Genomic DNA, 27,094 nt, shown 5'->3' with positions numbered 1-27,094 from the left:
GATTATCTATGTTGATGACATAATCTTGACTGAAGATGATATTGAAGAGATGAGCTGACTAAAGCAAAGGTTAGCCAAGGAATTCGAGATTAAAGACTTAGGCCAGCTAAGGTACTTTCTTGGAATGGAAGTGGCAATATCAAAGAAGGGCATTGTGGTTTCACAACAAAAATATATTTTAGATCTCTTGAAAGAAACTGGAATGATTGGATGCAAACCTTCAGACACTCCAATAGAAGTTAATACTAAACTTGGAGAAGTTAAAGATGGGGTTCCAGTAGATACAGGAAGATACCAAAGGCTGGTAGGAAGATTGATTTACTTGTCACATACATGTCCTGATATTGCCTTTGCTGTGAACATGGTGAGTCAATTTATGCACTCCCCGTACGAAGAACATCTTGAAGCTGTGTATCGAATTCTTAAGTACCTAAAAGGCACACCAGGAAAAGGACTCTTCTTCAAGAAAGATGAGAAGAGAGGGGTTGAGGTGTATATAGATGCAGACTGGGCAGGCTCGATCACTGATAGAAGGTCAACTTCGGGGTACTGCACATTTCTTTGGGGCAATTTAGTTACTTGGAGAAGCAAGAAGCAAAGTGTAGTTGTTAGAAGTAGTGTCGAGGCTGAATTCAAATCAATGGCTCAAGGAGTGTGTGAGGTTCTTTGGCTAAAGAGGGTGCTAGCAGATCTCAAGATACCAGTGAGCTTTCCTATGAAACTGTATTGTGATAACAAAGCAACTATCAGCATTGCTCATAATCCGGGTCTACATGACAGGACTAAACATGTTGAGATTGACAGACACTTTATAAAGGAGAAGCTTGAAGAATGAATAATCTACACTCCGTTTGTACCAACCACGCAGCAAGTTGCAGATATTTTAACTAAGGGCTTGTTGAGACGGCCATTTGAACTTCAATTTAGCAAGTTGGGCATGATAGATATCTTTGCACCAACTTGAGGGGAAGTGTCAGCAAATTAAGAAAGACAGGATTTGCAGAAAATGAAGAAAGATATGATTTGATTGATTAAGAGATTTGAATAAATTTAGGAAATATTAGATTTGAATAATTTTAGGAAAGTCATATCCTAGGATTAAGGGAAAGATTTAGTAACTTGATTGAGAGAAATTCTAGGGTTTTGTCTTTCCTATATTTTCTTATTTAAGGTGTATGCTCAATATGTTTAATCATCAACAAAGAAAATCTTCTTCTTTTCTCTCTCTATATTTCACAATACATTTGTAACCCTTTTGTGTGGGGGAGTAGTCAAGAAAAACACCACAAATAGCTTTAAGATCCAACTTAGAGTATCTGGCATCCCTAACATGAACAAAACAGAATCAACCAAAAACTCCAGGAGGTAAAGAAAGGAGATCTTAATTTGGACAAAGAATAAAAACGGAATTTGCATACCTAACACCTTGGATACCATCTTATTTATCGCATAAGAAGCTATACACACTGCTTGAGACCAATACTTCTTAAGAACATTATGCTGGAATAGTAGAGAATTAGCAATCTCCAAAAGAAGTCAATTTTCTCTAGACAATCCCATTTCGTTATGGAGTTGATGCACAAAAAGATTAATGTATAACACTTTATCTTCAAGGAAAATATTCAATGCACTTCTCAAGTTTTCAATAGCATTTTCAAACCAAAGTTCCTTTAGTTTCTTCCGAAGTTGCATTTCAATAAAACTAATAAAATAGTGGTAGCCATCCACAAGCACAATAGGAGACAGACCCACACATTAGAGTGGATTAAATAAAAAAAAAAACAAAAGTTTTATTCATTGAATATGGATAAATAATCCTACAATGTTTGGATAATAGACTTCACAAGAAAGACTGTTAGAGACTCAAGTTCAGATCGCGTTGATCCAAATCCAGACCAGGATTGGTTTCGGCAGGACTCCAAAGATCTCGACCAAAGTGGGAAATCTAGGTGTCATCTCCAATTGCCAAAAGTCAGAGATACTAAAGATAGGAAAGATTTCAATCAAGCTCTCAATCAAATCTCTCTTGAAATGGAAGACCCTCATGTACTAAGATAAAAAGGCTCTAATTAGAGTATATTCATTGTAATTATTCTTATCATTCTTCTGTACAACCAATATTAATAAATAATACATTCTTCTTCCTCTCACATTTTGATAGAGAAAACCCTCAAACTGTGCTACGCATTTTTATGGTATCAAAACCTTAGCGCCTAGAGTGCTTGAATACTTTGTTGATGATCCATGGCTTCCTCAACCTTTAGATTGACCATGGCAAACCTGGCACAGCTTGCATCAATGGTGATAATAAAGTTGCATGCAACAATTATTTGCTTTGGAAAGAGCAAATTTATCTTTTCATTGAGAATGCTCAACTATTAGAGCAACACTGCACCAAATGTTTGGGATTGTCTTGAGACATCATTTGCTGAGGCTTCCAAGGAATGTGAACAGTAACTTATCTAGAACCTACACATCATCATGAAGGGGAGTTTTTTTCATTTTGATAAATAAAATTCATTAAATTTCATTAGAAACAAAGGATAGTAGTCTGTTACAAGCACCCCAGTGGGAGGCGCGAGGTGCAACCTCACTCTTTAACAAAAAAATACAACAGATTTACAAAAGGGCCCAGTACATCTGATTCCTAGTTACCCCTTGCTTAGCTAGAGAATCAGCAAGTGCATTGCCCTCCCTTCCCACCCATTGTATACTTAAGTTCATCTATTGTGTTAACCATTTGAGTTTCTTCATTTCATTTCTGTAACACCAAATCACTGAATCTGGTCTTTTAGCCAACCCACCACCACCTCTTCTATCATCAATTTCTCCACACCTAATTACTTTGCAATCTGAGTGCCTTGTAGGGCTGCATATGGTTCTACCTTTAAGGAGTCTCCATTTCCCATTGGTCCTATGTGAAAACCTTATTTAGTCCTAGGTTACAGTAGAGAAGAAGAAGAAGAAGAAGAAGAAGAAGAAGAAGAAGAAGAAGAAGAAGAGGGGTTCAGCCAGTAGAGGAAAAATCAGTCCTCTCTCTAGTCAACCCACTTGTATTATCTCCAATAACATAGTTACAAGAAAGACCATATTGTCCCTCATAAGTGATGGGACACATAACTTAAACTTAAATAAAACAGACATTTCACTCTCAAATAGATAAACCTAAATGACCAAAAATACCCCTGTTTTGTGTACTCTAACACTCCCCCTCAAGCTGGAGAGTATATGTCATATAGTCCCAGCTTGTCACAAATATAATCTACTCTGCCCCGAGACAATCCCTTTGTAAATAGATCTGCCCACATATTTCCTAAGCTCACATGAGATGTGATTATCACTCCACTTATCACTTTCTCTCTCACAAAGTGACAATCGACCTCAATATGCTTGGTTCTCTAATGGAAGACTAGGTTGGAAGAATTGTGAACAGCAGCTTGATTATTACAATATAGTCTCATGGGTTTGTCAACCGAGAACCCCATCTCTTGTAGCAAGTTCTTCAACAATACTAGTTCACATGTGGTATGAGCCATAGCTCTGTACTCAGCTTTTGCACTACTCCTAGCAACCACTGTTTGTTTCTTGCTCTTCCAAGTTACAAGATTGCCACCAAGGAAGGTACAATACCCTATAGTTGATCTCTTGTCTAATATACAACCAGCCCGATCAGCATCTGTATACCCTACTATTTCAAGAGTCCCTCCACTTTGGTATAGAAAACCACGACCTGGAGCACCCTTCAAGTACCTAACAATCCTTAGAATTGCTTCCCAATAAGGAATCTGAGGATGTTGCATAAACTGACTCACCATACTCACAGCAAATGATATATCTAGTCGGGTAATAGTCAGATAATTCAACTTTCCCACCAACCTCTTGTATCTTCCATGATCATCAAACTCTTCGCCTGCATCAACACTCAACTTGACATTAAGTTCCATAGGAGTCTCTGCTAGTTTAGCACCTAACAGTCTTGTTTCTTCAAGTAGGTCAAGAACATATTTTCTTTGACATAAGTTAATTCCATGCCTTAACCTTGCAGTGGTCCTGTAGGAATTTCTTCAACCTGTCAATCCCATTACTATCACTCCTAGTTATGACAATATCATCCACATACACCACTAGCAAGATTTTCTCATCTTTTGAGTCATGGCTGAATACAGAATGGTCTACCTGACACTATTTCATCCCAAATTCTTTCACTACTTCACTGATGCCAAACCATGCGTGTGGAGATTGTTTTAGTCCATAAATTGCCTTTTTGAGTCTACAAACCTTATCATCATCCCCCTGAGCAACAAACCCTAGCGGTTGCTCCATATACACTTCCTCAATGAGATCACCACGTAGGAAAGCATTTTTTATGTCAAGTTGCACAAGAGGTCAATCATACATAGCAGCTAATGAAATCAACACCCGAACTGAACCAATTTTAGCCACAGGAGAAAATGTCTCCATATAGTCCACACCATACAGCTGAAAATAGCCCTTGGCCACTAACCTGGCCTTCAATCGCTCCACACTGCCATCTAAAAGATACTTCACTATGTAGACCCAATTACACCCAACAACATACTTACCAAGAGGAAGAGCAGTGAGTTCCCACGTGTATTGTGTTGTAGAACAGAGAGTTCCTCTTTCATGGCTTGTCGCCACCATGGGGAGGTAAGGGCTTCCTGAACTGTCTTGGGAATGGAAACAGATGATAGAAATGATATAAAGTTGCGATGAGAAGCAGAAAGGTGAGCAGTTGAAACATAGTGTGAAATAGGATGAGAAGTACAAGTGCGTTTACCTTTCTGCAAGGCAATAGGAAGATCAAGGTCCAAGGGAGAAGCAATGACAGGATCTGTCGACGAGGGCTAAATTGGAGGAGGGGTCGGTTCTCTTCTATGAGTATACACTTGTCTGATTGGTGGCCTCTCAGTAGTAACTGGCACGGGAGGTGAATCTGCAACTGGAATGGAAACCACAGTAGTATACACTACTGGTTCTGCTCCATCATTGTTGTGTCATCTTCCGTGGGAGTAATTCTTGGGATCTTCTTTGGGCGTGAACACCAACGTTGGGAGATACTGCTTCTCCGGATCAGGTATATCCTTTCCCTTCTCTTTTTGGTTCAGAATTGGTTCGGTTTTGATTCAAGATAAATCCTGGATAATTCAAGGAATGTGATTCCCAGTTGGAAGAATGGAAGAAATTTTTGAAATTCACCCACCCATTCCACAACCCTTTTTGGCGTCCATATGATGGATCTTACCATTCTTTCAGTGGTATCAGAGCAGTTTCGAATCTTGAATCAAATAAAATCAAATCTGAACCTGCGCAAATGGGCAGAAGGTGTTCTACCCAGATTTGCAAAGATTGTTTTTATTTCTAGAAAATTTGTTTCTGGATGTGGGGCAATTGATCTGAAATTAATTTTGTAAATCTGAAATTAATTTAGAATTGTCCTTTATTTATTTTTTGATTCGTTGGGTTGTTCATACCTGGAGATCGAGATGCTGATTCAGCGCAGAATGTCTGCGCATTCTTTTTGTAGTTTTCTATTCATTCGGTCTGTAAATAATTTTTTTTATTTTTCTAGACTGAATGTATAGGATTCAATCAAGTTGTAATTAATTAATAGAAATTAGGACCAGATTGGACCAAAACTATTTGGACCGAATCTAGGGTTCGAAGGAGACTGTTTTAAGTCCTGATTTCTCCCACTTTTAGGTCTGAAACTAATGATTAATTGCAGGAATTAATTCGGCCCAACCTGTAAAGCCCAGTTTTAAAGAGTTAAAGCTGCAAAAGCCCACTTTTGTGTGGAAGCTATATGGGCCGAACTGCTAACTACTATTCAGCCCATATACCTAGATAATGTTAATTGTTAATATTATGGACTTTTAATGGGCTTTACAGTGAGTGATTGATTGGATCAATTCTTCCATGTCATGTGATATATGGATGTTTGATGTGTTGCAACCATGGGCCATAAGCACTTGGCCCATGATGATACGATAGTGGCTCTTGCGCACATCATGGATGAATGCACATCATTGCCATTGTGTCCCTTACGGTGATTGGATGACCCCTCCCTTCGTGGTGGGCCCCACAACCCTAAAAGGGATCACATGCAGAAACCCTAGTCGAATTGTGCCACCAGAAATCTGACTTTATGAAAGTCAGTGGGAGCCACTTTGGTTTGACCTAAATTAACTAGGGCATAAATGTTGTTCCCTCCAGCAATATGAGTGCATGTGATAGGGAGATTCATGTGATGAACTCTCTAAAGGCCTTCCGTCATTAGCACGATGATGGGTCCTTCAGCAATGAGAAAATGCACCATAAAATTGGGCTATCCATTTGCTGTTGAATTTGTCAAAGTGTTTCATAAGATGATAGGGGCGTCATAGACCGATGTGAGAGGGGCTTCACCAGAAAATGGGAACTCTCTCATGGTACCTTGGCGTAACCTGAATATGACGGGTGAGCACTCACTGGACAGAAAGGTTTACCCTAAAATGGCTATGAACCTTGTCTGATAGAAGCCAAAGGGAAAACTCATACGATGAGTGGATGTGATCCTTCACGGAAAGGTGGTGGGGTTATGCAGCTGAAACAGTTGGCTCCATGCACCCCATGTGATTTCCCACATTTCTAGAGACATTTCGCCGTCTCCGTCACTGAGATGGGAGGGAAATCTCAGAGATGAACAAATGGAAGTGGAACATTGATTAAAAGCCATATCTATGTAGGTAACATGAATCAAACTAAGGTTGTGGACTAACGTTTTGCTGTTTTACCAGAAAATGGCAAACGATCAATTTGCAAAGCTTCTCGGCGATAATAAGCTTAAGGGCCCAAACTATGCCGACTGGTACAGAAACCTTATGTTGGTCCTGACTTCAGAAAAGTTAGATAAAGTGGCAAAGAATCATGCACCGAATCGCCCGGGAGACAGGGCTTCAGAAGCCCGCAGGAGGGACTACCAAGAATGGGAGGAGAAAAACTCCCTAGCCCGCTGCTATATCATAGCCTCTTTAGATAATCCGATACAGAGGCAGTTCGATCAGATCAAACTCGCCAAAGACATATTGGATAGTCTAAAAACTATGTACAAAGAGCAGAACCGTTCTACTCGCCAAAAAGGTCCTGAAGAAGTTCATGACCGCGCAGATGACCAAGGGGCAGCAAGTGCATGACCATTGTCTTCGAATGATGGGTTACATAAACGAGTTGGAGGCCCTTGGGTCCAGGCTAGATCTGGTCACACAGATAGACACCATTCTTAACTCCTTGCCTCCATCCTTCAATCCATTCATTATGAACTATAATATGAACAAGCTGAATGTCAGTGTTCAAGAGCTCAGCAATATGTTGCAACGAGCCGAAGAACTGATTAGAAAGGATGAGCCGATAGCCATGCTTGTTGAAGCTGGAAAATCTGACAAGAAGAGAAGGGCAAAGTGAAAGCCCCAGAAAAATGCCACTAAATCTAAGAAGCAAAAGAAAGACAAGGCATTCGATGCTTGTCACTTCTACAAGCAAGCCGGCCACTGGAAGAGGAACTGTCCCGCCTACCTGGAATCTAAGAAAGGTAATTTTGAAACTTGTGTCATAAAAACTAATCTGTTACTTGCTTCTATGTCCTGGTGTTTTGACTCCAGGGCTTCAACTCATGCGTGTAATTCACTGCAAGGGTTCAAAGTAAGCAGAAAGCTGAGTGAAGGAGAAGTGACACTTTACTTGGGGACTTCTGCAAGTGTTGTAGCTACGATGATAGGAACCGTAGAATTAGTCTTTAGAGAAGGAATACTTGTACTTAAGGATTGTCTTTATGTACAAAACTTAAGAAGAAATTTGATTTCTGTTTCTAAACTGTGTGCTGATGGATATACTGTCTATTTTAGTAATATGATTACTATCAAAAGGAACAATAAATTCATCGCATGCAGGGAACTGGAGAACGATCTCTACGTTCTATATCCTTCTCTAGAAACTAATTTAACCGAAACTACGTCGGTCGAAATCCCCAAGAAAATGACTCGTGATCTACTTAGTCCCACGTGCCTGTGGCATTACCGACTTGGCCATATCGGTATTGACCGAATCACAAGACTGGTAAAGGATGGTCCTTTGGATTTTTTAACCGTAGAAGATCTTCCCACTTGTGAGCCTTGCCTCCGAGGTAAGATGACAAAACGGCCATTTAACGGTAAGCCTGAAAGATGTACAGGCACGCTTGACCTTATACATACTAATGTATGTGGTCCCCTGAGTTTTAGGACTCGTAACCAACACGAGTATTTCATCACCTTCACCGATGATTACTCACGATATGGTCACGTGCACCTAATGAGACAGAAGTCCGAATCCTTTGAAAAGTTCAAGGAGTTCAGACAAGAAGTCGAGAAACAGTTAGGGAGAGAAATTAAGGCCCTTCGATTAGATCAAGGTGGCGAGTATCTCTCTGACGAATTCAGGGACTACTTGAAGGCCAACGGGATAATATCACAGTTAGCTCCCCCTGCAATACCACAGCTTAACAGTGTTTCAGAGAGGAGGAATAGAACATTGTTAGACATGGTCCGGTCACTTATCATACGCTCAAAATTACCCACATCCTTTTGGGGATATGCATTAGAGACTGCTATTTACGTGCTGAATCGGGTTCCAACCAAATCGGTTCCGAAAACTCCATACGAACTTTGGACCGGAAAGAAACCAAGTGTCAGACACTTGAAAATTTGGGGTTGTCCTGCGCACGTTAAAAGAACGAGTGCGGACAAGTTGGAACCCAATACCAGTCGTTGCCTATTTGTAGGCTACCCAAAGGATTCAGTGGGTTATCCATTCTATGACCCAAGTGAGCAGAAAGTGTTCTACAGTCACAACGCCCAGTTCTTAGAGACCGATTACATCCTGGACACCCATCGTCAAGAAATAGTTCTTGATGAGGAGAGCTCAGGAATAGTGGGAGATGTCCCACAAGTTCCAGGTAGTGACGAACCTAGAAAATCCACCCGGGTATCCAAGCCACCAGTCCGTTAGAGTTATGACCAAGATAGTTACCTGGTGGAAGCCTTAACTAGTGAGGAGGATCCCGTAACTTACGCGGAAGCTATGTTGGACATAGATTCTCAGAAGTGGGTGAAGGCCATGAGAGCCGAGATGGACTCAATGAAGGCCAATGGAGTATGGACTCTAATAGATCCGCCCTCCAGGGTAAAAGCAATCAGTTGCAAGTAGATCTATAAGAGGAAGAAGGGCCCCGATGGCAAGGTTGAGACTTTCAAAGCTCGTTTGGGCAAAAAGGTATACTCAGAAAAAAGGCATCGACTATGAGGAAACTTTTTTGCCCGTGGCCATGCTTAAATCCATTAGGATCCTGCTAGCTGTAGTAGCATACCTTGACTACGAGATTTGGCAGATGGATGTCAAAACCGCGTTCCTGAATGGAGATCTTAGTGAAGATATCTACATGCAGCAGTCGCAAGGCTTCATTGTTGTAGGTCAAGAACACATGGTATGTAAACTTAATAAATCCATATATGGACTTGAGCAAGCTTCTAGAAGTTGGAACATCCGTTTTGACTTTGCAGTCAAATCGTTTGTCTTTGAGCAGAACCCAGATGAGCCCTGTGTTTACAGGAAGTCCAGTGGGGATAAGGTCACCTTCTTGGTGTTGTATGTGGACGATATCCTACTCATTGGGAATGATGTAGGAATGTTGACTTCGGTCAAGGTGTGGCTTTCGCAGCAATTCTCCATGAAAGATCTTAGAGAAGCCTCCTATATATTGGGTCTTTGACTCTATAGAGATAGACTGAAGCGGATAATTGGATTATCGCAGGCTGCTTACATTGACAAAATTGTCAAAAGGTACAGCATGGAGAACTCCAAGAAAGGAAATGTTCCTTTCAGGCACGGAGTCACTCTCTCCAAGAAGATGTCTCCCAAGACTTGTGAGGAGATTGAAGGCATGAAAGACGTTCCCTATGCCTCAGCCGTAAGGAGCATCATGTATGTCATGCTGTGCACTCGCCCTGACATCGCTCGAGCAGTGAGTGTGGTAAGCAAGTTTTAGGCCAACCCAGGACAGGAGCACTGGACTGTTGTGAAGAACATACTCAAATACCTTTGAAGGACAAAAGAGTTTTGCTTGATATTCGATGGTAGTTCACTACAAATCCTGGGGTATACTGATGCCGATTTCCAATCGAATCCAGATGATAGTCTACATCTGGGTATGTTTTCACGATATGATCGTGTGCTGTCTGCTGGAAAAGTAGCAAACAGGGGTCCACGGAAGACTCCACGACCGAAGCCGAGTACATTGCCGCAAGTGAAGCTGCCAAGGAAGCCGTGTGGATGAAAAAGTTCATTCACGAATTAGGAGTGGTCCCGTCCAGCACATCACCCATCCCGTTGTTGTGTGACAACAATGGAGCGACCACCCAGGCTAAGGAGCCTCGAGCCCACTCGAAGTCGAAGCACATCAAGAGAAAATACCATGTACTGCGGGAGATTGCTGGTAGAGGGGACGTCCTGATTAAAAGGGTAGCATCAGCAGATAATGTGGCAGACCCATTGACTAAGCCACTCACACAGAAAGTGTTTGAGAAACACGTGGAAAGCATGGGACTCCGGCTTGTACCAGATTAGACCTAAGTGCAAGTGGGAGTTGTTAGACAGTTTTGTATGCCCTTAGCTCCAATAAGTTTTGATATACTTTTGACATTTAGTGTAAATGAATAAAATGCATGTTTGATTCATGTTGTGTGGTATGTTTCTGTGTAAGACCCTTAAACTGGACACTTAATAAGACTCGTGTTAGTTTAGAATGTTCACAGCTGTTGGATAAGTTTGGGGAGATTTATCCTGCCAAGGCTGACACTGGTGTGCTGCCAAGTGTTGGGGTGGCATGTCTCAACTGGCAGGGTGAGACCCAAAGCACATGCAGTGTAGGATTACTTGAATCTTTGAACCGGACCAGATTTCCAGTATTGCCCTGGACCTTGGAGATTGATGGACAAAACTGGAAAGTTACACCTGACCCCTAGACTCGATTATGATATTGCACTGGGTGTCGGATTGGGCTGTCTTTGATATGCCAATCAGTGAGATCCTTAGCGGGGGTCAAAACCTGGATATGTTGGGACAGTCTGAGAATTCATCTGAGTGGGTGATCATAGTGACAGAATCAGCCCCTTTGTCGGACAAAGGTAATGATCGAGGATGCACTCTCTCTGATGGAAACCAAACTGTCGGCAGTTGATTTCAATCGTTGGAATTTTGTTTTGCAAAATTTATATATAAGATATATAGATATATACGGTTTCAAAATGTTTGCAAATGGTTTTAAATCCCGGGATCCATGTGAGCAGAGAGTGCAACACTATTCCTTGCAGCCGAGGGAGAGGTCATCTCTTGTCAGGCAGTGTTTGATCATTATGGGCTGAGAGGTTGAGTGTAAGGCCATTTAGGGTTATACCTGATGGGCTAATCTTGCATTTGCCCACAGTTCCTAGGTTTTTATAAGATGGCTTGACCCAGGGACCACTTAGTGTAAGTGTTGGGCCCATAGAGTCCATGTGGTGGGCTCAAGGGGTTCACTGGGCTTTCCGGTGAATTTGGCTAGGCCTTGTAACAGAGGTTGGGCCGAACCCATGTGGCTGATGTGTAGATCAATGCTTGGGTCCCAGGCCATACAAAGAAGCCCAACTAGGCAACAGTTTGGAAGCCTATTGAGCACTTAATATATATTGGGCCTAAAGCCCATTTCGAACTGAGCTGATTTGATCAGTCACTTAAAGGGGCGGATTTGAGATTAGGTTAAGCCAAAAAAGATTGGGTCTTAACCCTATCCACTCATGGAGACCAAATTCAAATAGGATTTGAATCTGGTAACCTCCTGATAAGATCAGGAGTGGGCTGATCTAATCTGCAGATAGGATTAAGAAGACTCCTTATCCAAATACAGATTTGGATTAGGATAACTCCTAATGAGATTAGGAGGTTTCTTAATCACAAAGAAAAGAGGAGAAACCCTAATTCGAATCACAAGAATTCAATCCCTAGGGATTTTGCGGATTACTCTGCAACTTTGAGATAGGATCTCAGAAACCCTAGAGAAGAGGAAAAAGCAGTTCGCCATCTTCTTCTCTAGCCTTCTCCTCCAGCAACCACCGCCATCTACTGCCGGTTCAAGTTCTCTGTGAAGGAAGATCAAGAAAAGTTCTTGATTTTGTGCGATGCTCTCTGCTTCCATCGAGTTCTTCAGAAGAACCTGGTTCGTGGGACGAACACTGCTGGTTCTGCTCCATCATCGCTGTGTCATCTTCCGTGGGAGCAGTTCTTGGGATCTTCTTTGGGCATGAACACCAACGTTGGGAGATACTGCTTCTTCGGATCAGGTATATCCCTTCCCTTCTCTTTTTGGTTCAGAATTGGTTCGGTTTTGATTCAAGATAAATCCTGGATAATTCAAGGAATGTGATTCCCAGTTGGAAGAATGGAAAGAAATTTTTGAAATTCGCCCACCCATTCCGCAACCCTTTTTGGCGTCCATATGATGGATCTTACCATTCTTTCAGCCCTTCATGATACACCAGCATCCCCGCCATTCTCTGATCTCCCATGTGTACTAGCAACTATCTCAACCCACAAATTTTCCCTCTCTAAAGGCCATCTCCACAACCATTTCCCTAAGAGCGCTATATTCTTCTTTCTTACATTCCCAAGACCTAAACCACCCTATTCCTTGCTTCTATACACCACCTCCCATGTATGCTAGCCATTATAAAGGGGAGTTCCCCAGTAGCTGAATATCTGCAATTCTATAAGACAATTTGTGATGAATTGGAAGCCATAAAACCAGTTCCAAATACTAACAAGGCGTACTGGGTCATTAATGGCTTGGGACCAAAATATGAAGTCTTTATAGCTTCCATTCTTACTTGTCTTTTCTCTCAATTCATGTCTGCTCTACAAAGCCATGAAAGTCATTTCCATCTAGTAGTGAGGAAACTTCAGAATCATTCACAAGCTTTTTTTGGCCAACACTAGAACAGGAACAGGACAAAAAAAATGAAAATAAAAACCAGAATCAACAGTGGAATAGGAAGAAGAATCAAAATGCAGAGCACAACTTCAATTCCCAAGGGCGTGAATTCCAACCAGATGGGCAAAATAGAAATAACAATCAACAGTCTGGAAACCAGTAGGTACAAACTAATAAGAATCCTATTCAATGTCAAATCTACAGGAAATTTGGGCATGAGGCATATGACTACTACAACCGCTTCAATAGAGCTTATCAAAGAGAATATTTACCCCAATGATTGGCACTATGACTTTAAATGATCCTCATGATTCAAAATGAATACTAGACACTGGGAAAAGCAGTCAAATGACGAGCAATGCAGGTGTCTTTACTTCCCCAACACCCTATTGGTACTGCTTGTGCTAGCAAATCTAAAACTCAAAAATACTCTTCTTGTTCCTGGCTGACAAAAAAGTAAGCTCTCAATAGGACAGTGTACTGATGATTATGATTCTGTTTTTGAATTCTCATCATCTGGTTTTGTTATCAAGGACAAGTGAATGGTGAGGATTCTAGGAACTAGCAGTAGAGATGGTGGCCTTTATTTCTTTTGATGGAGAAGAGCAACATGCTTATGTTCCAATCAATTCAAGCATACCTCTTAGGGTGTTTGGCATCAGTGACTCAATCATCCCAATGAAAGAGTCGTGAAGTTTTTACATAATAATAATTTTATTTTTGTTGAGCCTTGTAATAAGAAAAACATTGTTTGTTCCAGAAGTCAAATGGGCAAAAATAGTCATCTTCCTTTTTGTTTCTGAAAGGACTAGAAGTGAAAATATTTTTGATAAAATACACTGTGATTTATGGGGTTCTGCATCCATTCCCTCAATTCAAAGATACTGATATTATGTTGCTTTTTTTAATGATTTCTCATGGTTTATTTGGATTTATCCAATGAAAAATAAATATGATCTTCTATCATGTTTTCTCAAATTTAAAGATGCAACTATCATGGTTTAGTTAGATAGTTGCCATGTCCAAGAACTCAAGCACAGAATGGTTAGTTAAATGCAGGCATAGAACCATTGTTGAGCTTGGGTTATCCATCATGCTCTTTCATAGTAAACTGCCAAAAGTGCTGAGGGTAGAAGCATTCATTACAACAGTTTTCTTGATCAATATATTACTTACACCAACTCTTAGTATGACAAATTCATCCAAGTTACTTACTGGGAATGATCTAGATTACAATTCACTACGGGTCTGTGGGTGTAGCTGTGTAGGTGTAACCCATATTTGCGGGATTACAAAGAAAACAAGTTCTCTCCCCATTCCTTGCCCTACGTGTTTATTGGATACAATACTCTTCCTAAAGGCTACAGATGTCTCTGTCCTCCTACAGGACATGTCTACATATCTAGCAATGTCGTATTTGTTGAGAATGTTGTGCTTTGTACTGATGATTCATCTTCTGAGACTTCCTTGGAGGGGATTGATCTTCAACTCGCAACCTACCATGAGTGGGAGAAAGAACAATTTATGAAAAAAAACACCATCTAAAGACATTCCTACTGAAGTAACACAGTTCATTCCACCCTTATGCATCCAGGTTGGGTTTGCACCATGAAAAAACGTGCAACTCTTCATCACAACCAGATTTGGACACTTATTCCAAAATCCCCATATATGAACTTAGTAGGTTGTAAGTGGTTGTTCAAAACTATATTAAATGTAAATGGTACTTTAGAATACCTAAAGGTGGGTTGAGTATCCAAGGGCTACAATCGACTTCAAGAGTTAGACTATGAATGAGACCTTAAGCCCAGTAGTGAGACCTAAAAAAAATTAGGTTGGTTCTCACTATTGCTATCCAATGAAACTAGAAGATTCGGCAACTTGATGGAAAGAATGCCTTTGTTGATGCCATCCATCCAGACTACATCTATAAACTTCAAAAATCTTTATACAGCTTGAAGCAAGCCCCCCGGGCCTGGTTTGATAGGTTCAGTACTCATCTTTTAGATAAAGGTTTTTCTACGGTATGCATGATCATTTACTCTGTGTGCTTCATCATGAGTGTGGCAGCATCTTCCTTCTATTATATGTAGATGATATTGTTCTTACTAGCGATAACACTCCTTTTTTTTAGTTTTGAAAGATAAATAGAAATTCATTAAAAGAAAAAGAGAATACAAAAGGAAGGTGATAAGAAACCACTCGAGAGAGAGATAACAAGACACTAATACGAACTTACAGCCAACGACACAAGACTAAAGACAAACAACAAAACGAAGAACCGAAAGCACCAATTTCGGATACCTCCACAAGCTCCAAGAGCACACAGACCCAGGCAACCAACTCTTAATCCTCCCCTTCGAACACTTACTCCTCTCTGTCAGTATCCTCATCCCACATCTTTCCTCCCTCCCCAATTGCCACTTGCTTCAAACTTTCTCCCCTCCAACTCTCAGACTCCTCAAAGGCTTTCCTAGCAAACTCCTCCCCTCCCCCCAAAAAAAGCAAGCCAAGAGTTTTGCCAACCTCAACATTTTTCTCCACAATCTTCTCAATAGAAAGCTTTCAGACCTGATCTCTCACTTCAAAATTGGAGTCAATTCCATTGTCATTTTCATGCCAACAGCTTCTCATCTAAGAGACCGAACTACTATTAACTCGAAAGCCACACCTCCAACATCTACGAATGTTGGCACTGTAATGTGAATAATGTGTGAAAGCCACCACTTCAGCTCCACACCTAACTTCCCAATCACCACTTCCTCAAAAGGATTGTGCATGGCATCAAAGCACTCTACCTGGGAAGACACGCAAACAATCACATCATTATCCTCAACTCCTCCATCGTCATCTCCTAAAGCCTTTCCAGATTCAGAATCACCAATCGCAACTTCCTTTGTCCTCTCCCCCAACTTATCCTTTGCTCCATTAAGAATCTCCCCAGATCGCTAACCAAAGATTCCACCTCAAGAGAGAAAACAACCTGAGTTGATTCCTAAAAAAGGATTTAGAATTCATGATGTAGACCCCACTTGACATTAAAACCATCTTCCTGGCCCACTTCTCTGCGTTCGAATTTGGAGGCTCTTCCTCTCCCCTATCAAACCCCAATTTATCTTCTCATGGCTTTCCATGTGTGTTGGGATCCTTTTATTTATCAGCAAAGGGAAATTCATTAATTAATTAAAAGAGAAGTACAACTGTTGGAGCAACTTTGATACACCAGATTACACATTTGTCAGAATAAAATAGATTTGTCCACACCTATTTACCTAATACATAAGCCAACCATTTCAATTCTTCTCACCCGATTGAATGAAGCATTAAGTCTCTTTGACCAAGAAATCACTACTTGTGAGTCACCCTCAATCTCCAAATCCCTAACTCCCAGCTGTTCCGCTAGTCTCAAGCCTTGTAATAGGGTCAATATTTCAGCCTTAACTAAGTTAGCAATGCCAATTGACATTGAATATAGAGCCACCACCACTCCAATGATTTAAAAGGTGCGCCTAGGCGCTCAGGCGAGTCACATCTTAAGGTATGCGCCTCGCCTAGGCCCTAGACGCAGCACTTTCAAAAGGTGCGCGCCTGGTGCACCTAGGTGTGTGCTTAGCGTGCCTTGTGCCTCAGCCCAAGCATGCACCTTTTTTTATTTTTTGTGCTTTTTGCTCTTTTTTGAACCATTCATCCTAATAAAATAACCTATTAAAAGACAATTAAAATTATAAAATCATTTTTTGTGTGAGGATTAAGAATTTAAAACCCTAAAATGGACTTGTTTGGGCTTGCCTCGAGGGGCTTGGTACAAAGACAGCTTGTAGAATCAGAAATGCAAGATGCTTTACGTCACAATAGCTATTTGAAGTAATGCAGTTGAGGAAAAAAAAAAAGAGATTGTAGGTTTTACATGCTTGAAAATGTTTTATGTTTCATTTTATTTTTAAATTTTCATTTGAATACGCCTTACATGTTATGTTTATGTATTTTAATTTTAAACAATAGATTTTCTAAAACATTTATTTTAAATTTTAAGTTTATATTTTTTATTAATACTATGTTCAATATTTTTTTTTGTATTTTTGAATTTTTTGGCATTTTTTGTATTTTTGTGCCTTGCTTCAGGAAGGCGTGCGCCTCACCTTTGCCTCAAGCGCAAATTGCCTCTTGTGCCTTTTTCTGCACCTAGCACTTTTAAAGCACTACACCACTCCCTGGTGATTTCTAAAACCTCCACCAATACCAACCCTTCCCAAATTGCCCATTGAACTACCACCAAAATTTAGTTTCAATTTATCAATCTCTAGGGGATTCCAGTCCATTCTTTACCTATCAATGTGTCTTCCCGAATGTGCCACTTCAGCCCAAGACCTTACTACGTCATTGGTGGAAAATTCCCAAAGGATCTCCAAGGTTTTTACCTAGCGCGCAGTTCTGATTGTTATAGTTTCAACCAACTCCTTGGATTTACTTTTTCCATTAAAGATCCTTTGGTTCCTTTCTTCCTAGACTGTCTAGAGTCCAAACCAAAGCTGCTCTTACTATCCTCCACATAATCCTTCCTCTTTTTTTTCCTGATGCCTCAAGAAGTCGAAATTTGCAACCAAAGAGAACAAAAACTCCCAGAGGCAAGACATAAAGGAATAGGAGATTAATAAATGAGGAATAGTCTTACCACTCCTTGCAAAGAATGCACAAATGAGGAGACATGCATTAGTTAGGCCTAGGTTTACCCTAGGTTTCCCAACAAAAACTTGTACTTTAGGAGGGATAGGTTTACCCTAGGTTTCCTTCACCATGAAACTTTACCACCAAAGGTTCTGACTGGATTAAAAGATTAAAAAAGAGGCACAAGAATTTTGATCCAAAAACTTTACCACCAAATCCTACCATCAAAAGAATTTTGATCCAAAAAAACAAATTCCAATTTTCCTAGTAGAAGAACAAGTCATATTCATTATCCCTTAAACCCCTTATAAACCCAAACTTCTTGTTTAACCCAAGTGGAGTGGTCAAACCAAATTTAGAGACCGGTTTAAACTTATAATGGGACAAAGTAGAACATGGAATTGCAATGAGTGGTAGGTCACCAATCCAAATGTCTTTCCAAAACAAAACTTTATTCCCTCACCACATCAAAGCAAATGAAAATAAGGAAAGAAGGTAATACCTCAATGGTTTCTTTCCAAGGGGAACTCGATGAAGTGTGAGGCGTACATTTTGCATCCCAGCCATTTTCTAACAATCCATGAATACACCCAATGACCCTGTGCTACAACTTTCACCTTATAGAGGAAGGACATTTTTCTCATCACCTAGTTCCCAATGACCCTTTCTCTCATGATTTTTTCTAAACTCCTAGCCACTTTACCCAGGATTCTAAATATAGAGAGGAAGTAAGTGGGTAGGTTGGCTAAGGTAGACTTGATCAAGGTGACTCTACCTCCCAAAGAGATGTAGTTCCTCTTCCATATAGAAACTTTTTCACAAATCTATCTACAACAGGTTGCCAAAAAACTTTTGCTCTTGGATTACCCCCAAAGGCAATGCCAAGGTACTCTAGGGGCAGGTTTTGACTTCACAACCGAGCATTCCTATCATTAATTGGATGTCATCCTCTTTCATGTTGATACCTGCTACACAACTTTTCTTCACCTTCAAACTTGAGATCCTTTGAAAATTCTCCATTAAAACTTTTAGATTCCCCAATCCTCATTCTAACCTCATCATAGAAGCAACTCTCGGTAAGGCCCTTGACACCATGTCTCCCCAATGCTCTTCCCAATCTGCAATAAAAAGGAATTTGTCTAATTTGGAGCAAATTGGATCAGCTTGGAGATTTGACCATGTGAATCTGTTATGTAGGAGTTCAAGTTCCTTGAGTTCAAAAACATTCATAAACTCATTAAAATTCCTCATACTGGTGGTACTCCTTTGCCGCACCTAACTGCACTCTTCACTGAATCTAATCACATTCAAATCCCCTCCTAGACACCAAGGCCCATCCCACAAACCTCTAATATCTTCCAGTTCTTCCCACAATTCATTCCTTGGTCTATAGCCAGTGGGGCCATAAACATTAGTTAAGACCCATTCAAACCCATCTCCCACTTGCTTGAATTTGACAGACACTGAGAACCTTCCAATTAATTCTTCAACTCCCTCTACAACTTCATTCTTCCACATAGTGACTAATCCTCCTGATGAGCCCCAAGAAGGGTTCATAGCCCAACTAAGGCCATTTGCACTCCACACACTTCTAGCCCATCTCTTGTCAAAAGTCACGAGCTTAGATTCCTGAATTATAAAGATATCTGGGTTTTCTTTCCTTAGGACCTCCTTTATTAATGCTCTCTTCCTTGCTTTCCCCAATCCTCTCACATTCCAGCTCACAATCTTCATCACTCCAAAAAATAATCCACCCCCACCCCTAAACTTCTCCTTCCCTTCCCCTACCCTTCCTCTCACAAAATTCTTTGTCCCCTTCTACATCCTTTTTTAGCCTCTCAACCTCACTTAACCTTCTTTTTCTCACCTTCCTTTCCTCTTTTTTATTCTTCAAATGCACTTTCAGCTCGTTCAAATTTTTTATCTTGCAGCCTAGCTTTCCTACAAATTCGGCTAAGGAATCCTCTCTTTCAATTCCCTTCTCAACCATTCTGCTTTTGTCCTCTCTATGCTTCCCATACACCCCCTCCTGTTCCATTCCACCTCTATCTTCTTTGGACCCACCAACCTCACCCTCATTCAACTTCTCCCTTTCTAATTCCACCCTATTTGGGTGCCCAAGCTCTTCCAGTATTATATTGCACACTCCCTCCTCCCTCTCACCCTTCTTCTGTATCTCCCCACCACCCACAACTCTATCAGCTTCAAATCCATGGGTAATCGGCAATGAGACAGGCCTGGAATCCGGGAGACAACCATCAAGAGCAGAGCAAGGATCAGTTTCAAAACCCAAAACCACAATACTAGATCTCTCTTACTCTATGAACCTTGTTTGCTAATACATGCATGCACCCATTGATTACCACTTTCAGCTTGTAAAGTGAATATTGAGATATGTTCATGGGACAATTGATTATTGACTTAATCTTTATATCAACAGCTCCTTTGATCCATATGCCTATTCAAATGCTGACTAGGCAAGGTGCCCTCTTATTAGACACTCCACCACTGGTTATTGTGTTTTTCTTGGTAATAATCTTATCTTGTGGGGAGCAAAGGAGCAAACTATTGTGGCCAAGTCTAGCACTAAAGTCAAATACAGGTCCATGTCCTCTACTACGGTTGAGATTACCTAGTTGCCTTTTGTACTCCAACATTTGAGGATATCTCTACCTAAGCCATCAACACTATATTGTGACAACATCAGTGCTCTCCATATGTCCATTAATCCAGTGTTCCACACTTTTAACAAACACAATGTGTTGGACTATCACTTTGCTCAAGAAAAATTTGGCATGGAATATCTGATTATCAGCTATGTCTCCTCTGATAATCAACTTGCAGAAGTTTAGATTGCTTTGTTCCAAGTTGGGTGTCCACAGTTTTCCTCCTCGACTTGAGAGGGAGTGTTAAGAGACCCAGGTCCAAATCGTGTTGACCCAGGTCCAAATCGTGTTGATCCAGATCCAGACCTAGGACTGAGTTCAAGAGAAGACTCTAGAGAGCTCAGCCTAAGTGGGAAGTCTAGGTGTCATCTCCAGTTGCCAAAAGTCAGAGATATTGAAGATAGGAATGTTCTCAATAAAGCTCTTAGTCAAATCCCTCTTGAAATGGAAGGTTCTCATGTACTAAGAAAGGTTCTAACTAGAGCAGATTCATTGTAATTATTCTTTCCATTCTTTTGTACAACCAATATTAATAAATAATACATTCTTTTTTAATAAGTAATAGTGAATTTTATTAAAAATCAATAAAAAGATACACAGTGAATGCTTCCCACAAAGAGACACGAGGTGCAGCCTCAAAACAAGTCTCCCTAGTTTAATGTATCAACCAGCAAGCATATAGTTCAAAATAGCAATGCTCCTTAGTCTTTACAAATGATCAACTATTTCAAATCAAAACATGGAAAAATCAACATATCCAACACATGGAAAATATATAATCAGCACTTGGTAGAGAAATTACCTAACAACTAACAACTAGGTAAAGCTATAGCCTTTTACAAAAAAAAAGATTTTATTTACAAGATGCTGAAAATGGAATGTCTAATGCACAATTGCGCAAAGTTGCAACTTTTAGAATGCTACTGCTATTACAATATTCCCATACCTTGATTTATTACTAAAGATATGAAGATGGACTTCACGGTACTAAGAAAAATGAGACACAGATAGATAGATAGAGAGAGAGAGAGAGAGAGAGAGACCTTGGCTTGGTTCCAAGTGTTTGAAACGGTGAGAGGTCCGCGTTCCTTGATGATCTGGTAGAGACTTTTGGCTATGGATGATGCCTCTTGAGGGGGCACCTTCGGGTTGATCTTCCTTACGTTCTGAGAGCATTTCCTAGAGAAATACCTCACAAAAGTAGTACTTGCACCACTCCCCAACAACATCCCCCCACCGCGACTCTCTCTCTCTCTCTCTCAATTGGCCAACCAACAATCACTTGTCCAGCGTTGTACGAATTTGGTTATTCTCAGTTCTCTCCACTCGCCCAGTCTCTTATAGACAGACGGGAAGAGGCGAAGAGCAGGAGAGGGTCTGAACCTAAAGTGACGAAAAATCGAAAATGACCCTCACTCTGGTCGGATTTGAATTTGGGAAAATTTATGATATAGGAAAGGCATGGTAACGAAAGAGATTTGACCCATCAAACTACCCCCCTGATGATACCGGTTGATTGGCTGTCCGGTATCTCATGTCTTTTTTGTTTTTTGATAAACAGGTATCATGTCTTTTTTCTATCATACTCGAGCCCTTGGTTTTATTCTACAATGGCAAAAATAACCCTGACTAAGGTTTTATGACCCGATCGGCCGATCCCTCTAGATACCAAGGGCAAAAGGTTTTGCAATGATCTCTTGTCTCAACAAATCTATTTTTTTTTCGAAAGCCTTATCTCAACAAATCAGTTGTGATTTTTTGTTTTTTTTTTTTTTTTATATTTGAACATAAACACTATTGAATGTTGAATTGTGAGAAATGATAACTAATAATTTTACTTGTCATAATACGATGATAGACAATAATTTGAAAAGGTGAAATAATTGGAGATCAATAATAATATATAACTAAAAAATAATTGCACTTTTTAAGAGTTAAAAATGCTCATAATATTTTATACTTACCTTTTAAGAAATTTTGTAGATAATATTAGTTAAATTATACTAGTATTCAATCTATATCTATATTTATTGTGAGGGTAAAAAATGTAATTTGATTATTATTATTTAATGCATTCAATTCTCTCTCATTAACTCCCATTTAAGGTATTAAGTCCCATTAAAAATAAAAATTATTTTTATTAATAATGGTAAAAATATAAAATTTAACAAAATGTTAATAATAATAATAATAATAATAATAATAAGATGGTAAAAATACAAAATTTAACAAAATGTTAATAATAATAATAATAATAATAATAATAATAATAATAATAATAATAATAACAACAACAACAACAATAATTGTTATTGTAATTTAAAATTTTCACATGAAACATATGTGCACACAGTTACTAGTAATATAAAATAGTGTTAATTATTAAGTAAAAACTATTAATAATTAAATAATATTAATTACATATGCACATAATATGGTTACATACTTAAGTATTTACTATGTAATACAAATTAAACAATACTAAATAAATATTTAATTTTTAAATATATATATATATATTAATTATTAATTATTTCAACAATTTAGTAATTAAATAAATATTAATCAATAATATTATGTAAACAATATTCAATGGGAAACTATGAAATATTAGTTAATATTATCTAATATTAACTAAAAATTAATTATTATTTAAATAATTATTTAATTAATTAAATGACTAAATACTAAAAAGTATTAATTATTATTACATAAATATTTAGTAAATACTAAATATTAAATAATTAACTATTTACTAAATAAACTAAATATTAATTAAGTAATTAATTAATTAGTTCAATAATTGAATCAATATTAAATATATACTAATTAAACAATTTCACAATCAAAACTTATTTAAGTATTGTTCAATATTAAATACATATTAAATGAATATGAAATATTTACTAAATATTTAAACAAGTATTAAATAAGTATAAACTAATATTAAATGGATATTGAATGTATATTCAATATAAAATAAATAATATATAAATATGAAATGTTTATTTAAATATTAAATGAATATTGATATAATAATTCAAATTTAATTAAATATTTAGAAAAGTAGTAATATAATAACTAAAAATTAGTCAAATATATAAAGAAATATTATAAATTTATAAATAATTACTTAAACATTAAAATATTAAAAAAGTGTTAAACAATATTAAATAATTAATTACATATTAAATAAATAAATAGCAAATAGATATTAAATATTAAATAATTAATTAAACAATTACATATTAAATAAGTATTCGATAAAATTATTTAATTAAGTAATTGAATAATTTATTAAATAATTAATGAGAAATTAAATATTAAGTAGTAAGTATTAATTAATATTAAATAAATATTAAAGATTACATAGTTAATTCAATATTGTGACTCGAAAAGCAATCCAAACTAAATAGCCACCACATATGTCACAACAAGAAAAACCCACAATTATTATTTTTATTTAATAAAATGGTTAGAAATAAAGAGACTAGTAATTAATTATAATAATTCAGCAATTGTTAATGCATAAACTCATACTAATTACCAAGTTTAATTTAGCATGTCTCTCCTTTTAGAGAAGCTATTTATCTATTTTCCTTTTTTTGTTTTTGCATTTTTTTCTATTTTCTTTTATTTTAAAATATAAAAAATAATCATTGTCTATTTTGATTAGACCAATAAAGTTGTACACTATTATAAAGAGAGAGATAAAGAGAGAGAGAGAGAGAGAGAGAGAGAGAGAGAGAGAGAGAGAGAGTGGAAATAATAATACAATATAATAAAGTAAAACATCAATAGATCAAATAATATAAATAGGTTGAGGTTAAACAATCAAACACAAAACAACAAAAATAAAAACATTATTTTAAAAATCCACTAAACTTCCACTTAAAACTAATAAATGTTAACAAAACTTAGTAAAAATTAAAAACATTTCAATTCCACTTAAAACTTAATAAACTCTAATAAAAATAATAAATTTAAATACAAAAAATATTGATTGATAGTTTTAATAATATTATGATTTAAACACGAGTTTGATATATTGCAAATACAACCCATGTTCTAATGTTGTATTTTGCTTTGTTTATTCTTTTTATTTAATTAATATTGTTATTAAAATTAATAATTTTTTGAGTTAAGACCTTTATTATGCATAGTGCCTATACTAAACAACAGATTATAAACTTTTATGAAAATTTAAAATGTAGAATCCATTTTATCACCTAGACAAAGAAGACAAGTAATTAAGCAAGTCTATATATATTAACTTATTTTAAAAAATGATTATGGTTTATCTATATAACAACAACAACAATAACAACAATAATCTATATTAAAATTTAACAAGCTTTTATCTAGCAACTATTAAAAGTTAAGAAATTAATAAAATTAATAGTTCATAAATTAAAAAACTAAAATACAATGTAATTCTATTTGAATATAACTAATATTAATAAGATATATAAAAAGCAAACAATTATGAAAAATAATAAAAATAAACCATTTGTATTTCATATAAAATTTATAAAAATTTAATTATGTCATAAGACTCCTACTTAGGGATGATCACTTATAACTTAGCCTAAGCTTGGGCTCAAGCAAATAATGCGGTTAGTAGGGTTCTAAAATTAATAAAATTAAGAAATTAATAAGAATTAGTATTGATAGGATAATTAAAATTAATAATAATAAATAACAAATCATTTATAACTTAGCCTAACTTGATTAGATCTATAAATTTTCATTCTCCAACAACTTATTTTTTAGTTAAATCTAGCTCAAAGATGCACCAAGCCCATATATAATGTGGATAGTGGAGTTGTAAACTGATCAAATTCAAATCAAATCCAACTACACATCCACATCAACATCCAATTATGAAATTTCTAGATTTAGATCCACATATTATTATTATTATTATTATTATTATTATTATTATTATTATTATTATTATTATTATTATTATTATTATTATTATTATTATTATTATTATTATTATTGTTGTTGTTGTTGTTGTTGTTGTTGTTGTTGTTATTGTTATTATGTTGAATTTTGAATTTTAAAGTATAAAATGCATATATTAATATGCATGTGTATACAATAATTTTATTACATATAGAAAATAATATTTTTTACTAGACATGGGTTTTAGTCAAATTCAAAGTTTAATTGAGTATCAAACTTTCAAAGTCCAATGTGGCCCTAGTGGATATGGCCTAAACTAAACCAACCCATTATAAGCTTAACATGGAAGTTATATGCACATATGATAAATATTATTATATAATTTTTAGACAACAAATTTATATTAATATATATAGAAATATAAATATATTTTTTTTAATTTATAAAAAATCATAGTTTTATAATTAACACGGGCAAGCCTGTAAGCCCAAACAAATATTATTACACTTAAGGTGTGGGTTGGGAATGCACTATCAAAATTTAGCATGAGATTTTTAATGTTTTGGTTCATTGGGCTACATAATGGGAATAACCCATCCTTCATATATAACTACTTTATCTCCAATATTATCTAAAAATAGTATAAAAGAAACAAAAACAATGCATGCATGGGATGCACTTCGTTAGATTCAGTCCAATCACAAATATTACGATGCATGTAACTAGGGCGAATTGGGTCAGGATGAGGATCAATCCAAGCCTAATCCAAAGTCATAAACCTTTAAGTTTGGGCTTAGATTAATTTAATTATGAATAAAAAAAGTTAACTATAGACGAATTTTATTATAACCACAACTTAATTTTATATATTTACTGGTATTTAAGTATTTTAAATATTTAAGTGATATTTACAAACAATTAAAACATTTAATCATTAATAAAGTAAAATAAATAAAATAGAACACTTACAAATAACATGGAAAAAATAATTATTCATTAAGTAATTAACAATAATTTAGTTTTTTGTTAAAAAGCATTAACATAATTAATTCAAATTACTAAATTACTAAAATACTTTAGTAAAACATCTTTGTAACAAATTATTAAAATAAATATTGAATTATTTTAAGGGAAAATTTCCGACAGTACTTTAGAATGAGTGCCAATTTAGTACCTGATGGAGGCGACTCGAGCACTCGCACCTCGGCTACCCTGGCATCCCGGTGTAGGGTAGCTCGGTGCAAAGTAGCTCGACAACCTACAGAAAAGATCTGCCTGACAATAGTACATGTCGAATCCAAAGGCTACACCCACGTCTCTTGTCAGGCGGCATCGTGCCTGCCACTTCTGCCAGATGTGGCATGCCTGACAGGTCCGTACCCTGCAACGACTGCCCACATCTACCACCTCGGCTTTGGCAATAACAGTTGTGGCAGAGTTGGTTACACCTGATTTAAGAAATCTTCAATATAAAAAGACCCCGACCCTGGAAGAAAAAGGTATTAAACTTGCGCCATCTGCACTCTCAACTCTTTGTTTGCATTCTTCAGCTTTCTCAGAGTTCTAACTTAAGCATCGGAGTGTTCCCGCCTGGTGAGCTCCCCGGGAATTCCTCACCTTCTTCATCGTCTCAAGTACTGTCCATCACCAGCTAGGAGCCAAGTTTCTGCCAGCTAAGAGTGCCCGGATCGTGCAACATCATTTGGCGCCGTCGGTGGGAATTGCTGCAAAAAGCCTTCTTCCAACCACAACAACTCTCAGAACTCAACATCCATGGATTATTCCAGCAATGCCGGAC

At 37.3% G+C, this 27,094-nt stretch overlaps 1 protein-coding gene across 1 annotated transcript in view; it reads right to left on the bottom strand.

Moving 5' to 3' along the window:
• The window catches only part of LOC148881175 (tumor necrosis factor receptor family protein), a 28,145-nt gene extending 6,466 nt beyond the window's left edge, over positions 1-21,679 (bottom strand). The window contains exon 1 of the mRNA XM_088963473.1: positions 21,429-21,679. Coding sequence (XP_088819599.1) covers positions 21,429-21,614 — 186 coding nt within the window. The 5' untranslated portion in view covers positions 21,615-21,679. The remainder of the gene's footprint in view (positions 1-21,428) is intronic.
• Between the last annotated feature and the right edge of the window lie 5,415 nt (positions 21,680-27,094).

This window comes from Nelumbo lutea, chromosome 1 (assembly GCF_056320005.1).
Source record: "Nelumbo lutea isolate HS-2025 chromosome 1, American lotus-T2T, whole genome shotgun sequence".
NCBI lineage: Eukaryota > Viridiplantae > Streptophyta > Magnoliopsida > Proteales > Nelumbonaceae > Nelumbo > Nelumbo lutea.
Note: the sequence above shows the minus strand (reverse complement) of the source record. Positions and strands in the feature narration are given on the sequence as shown.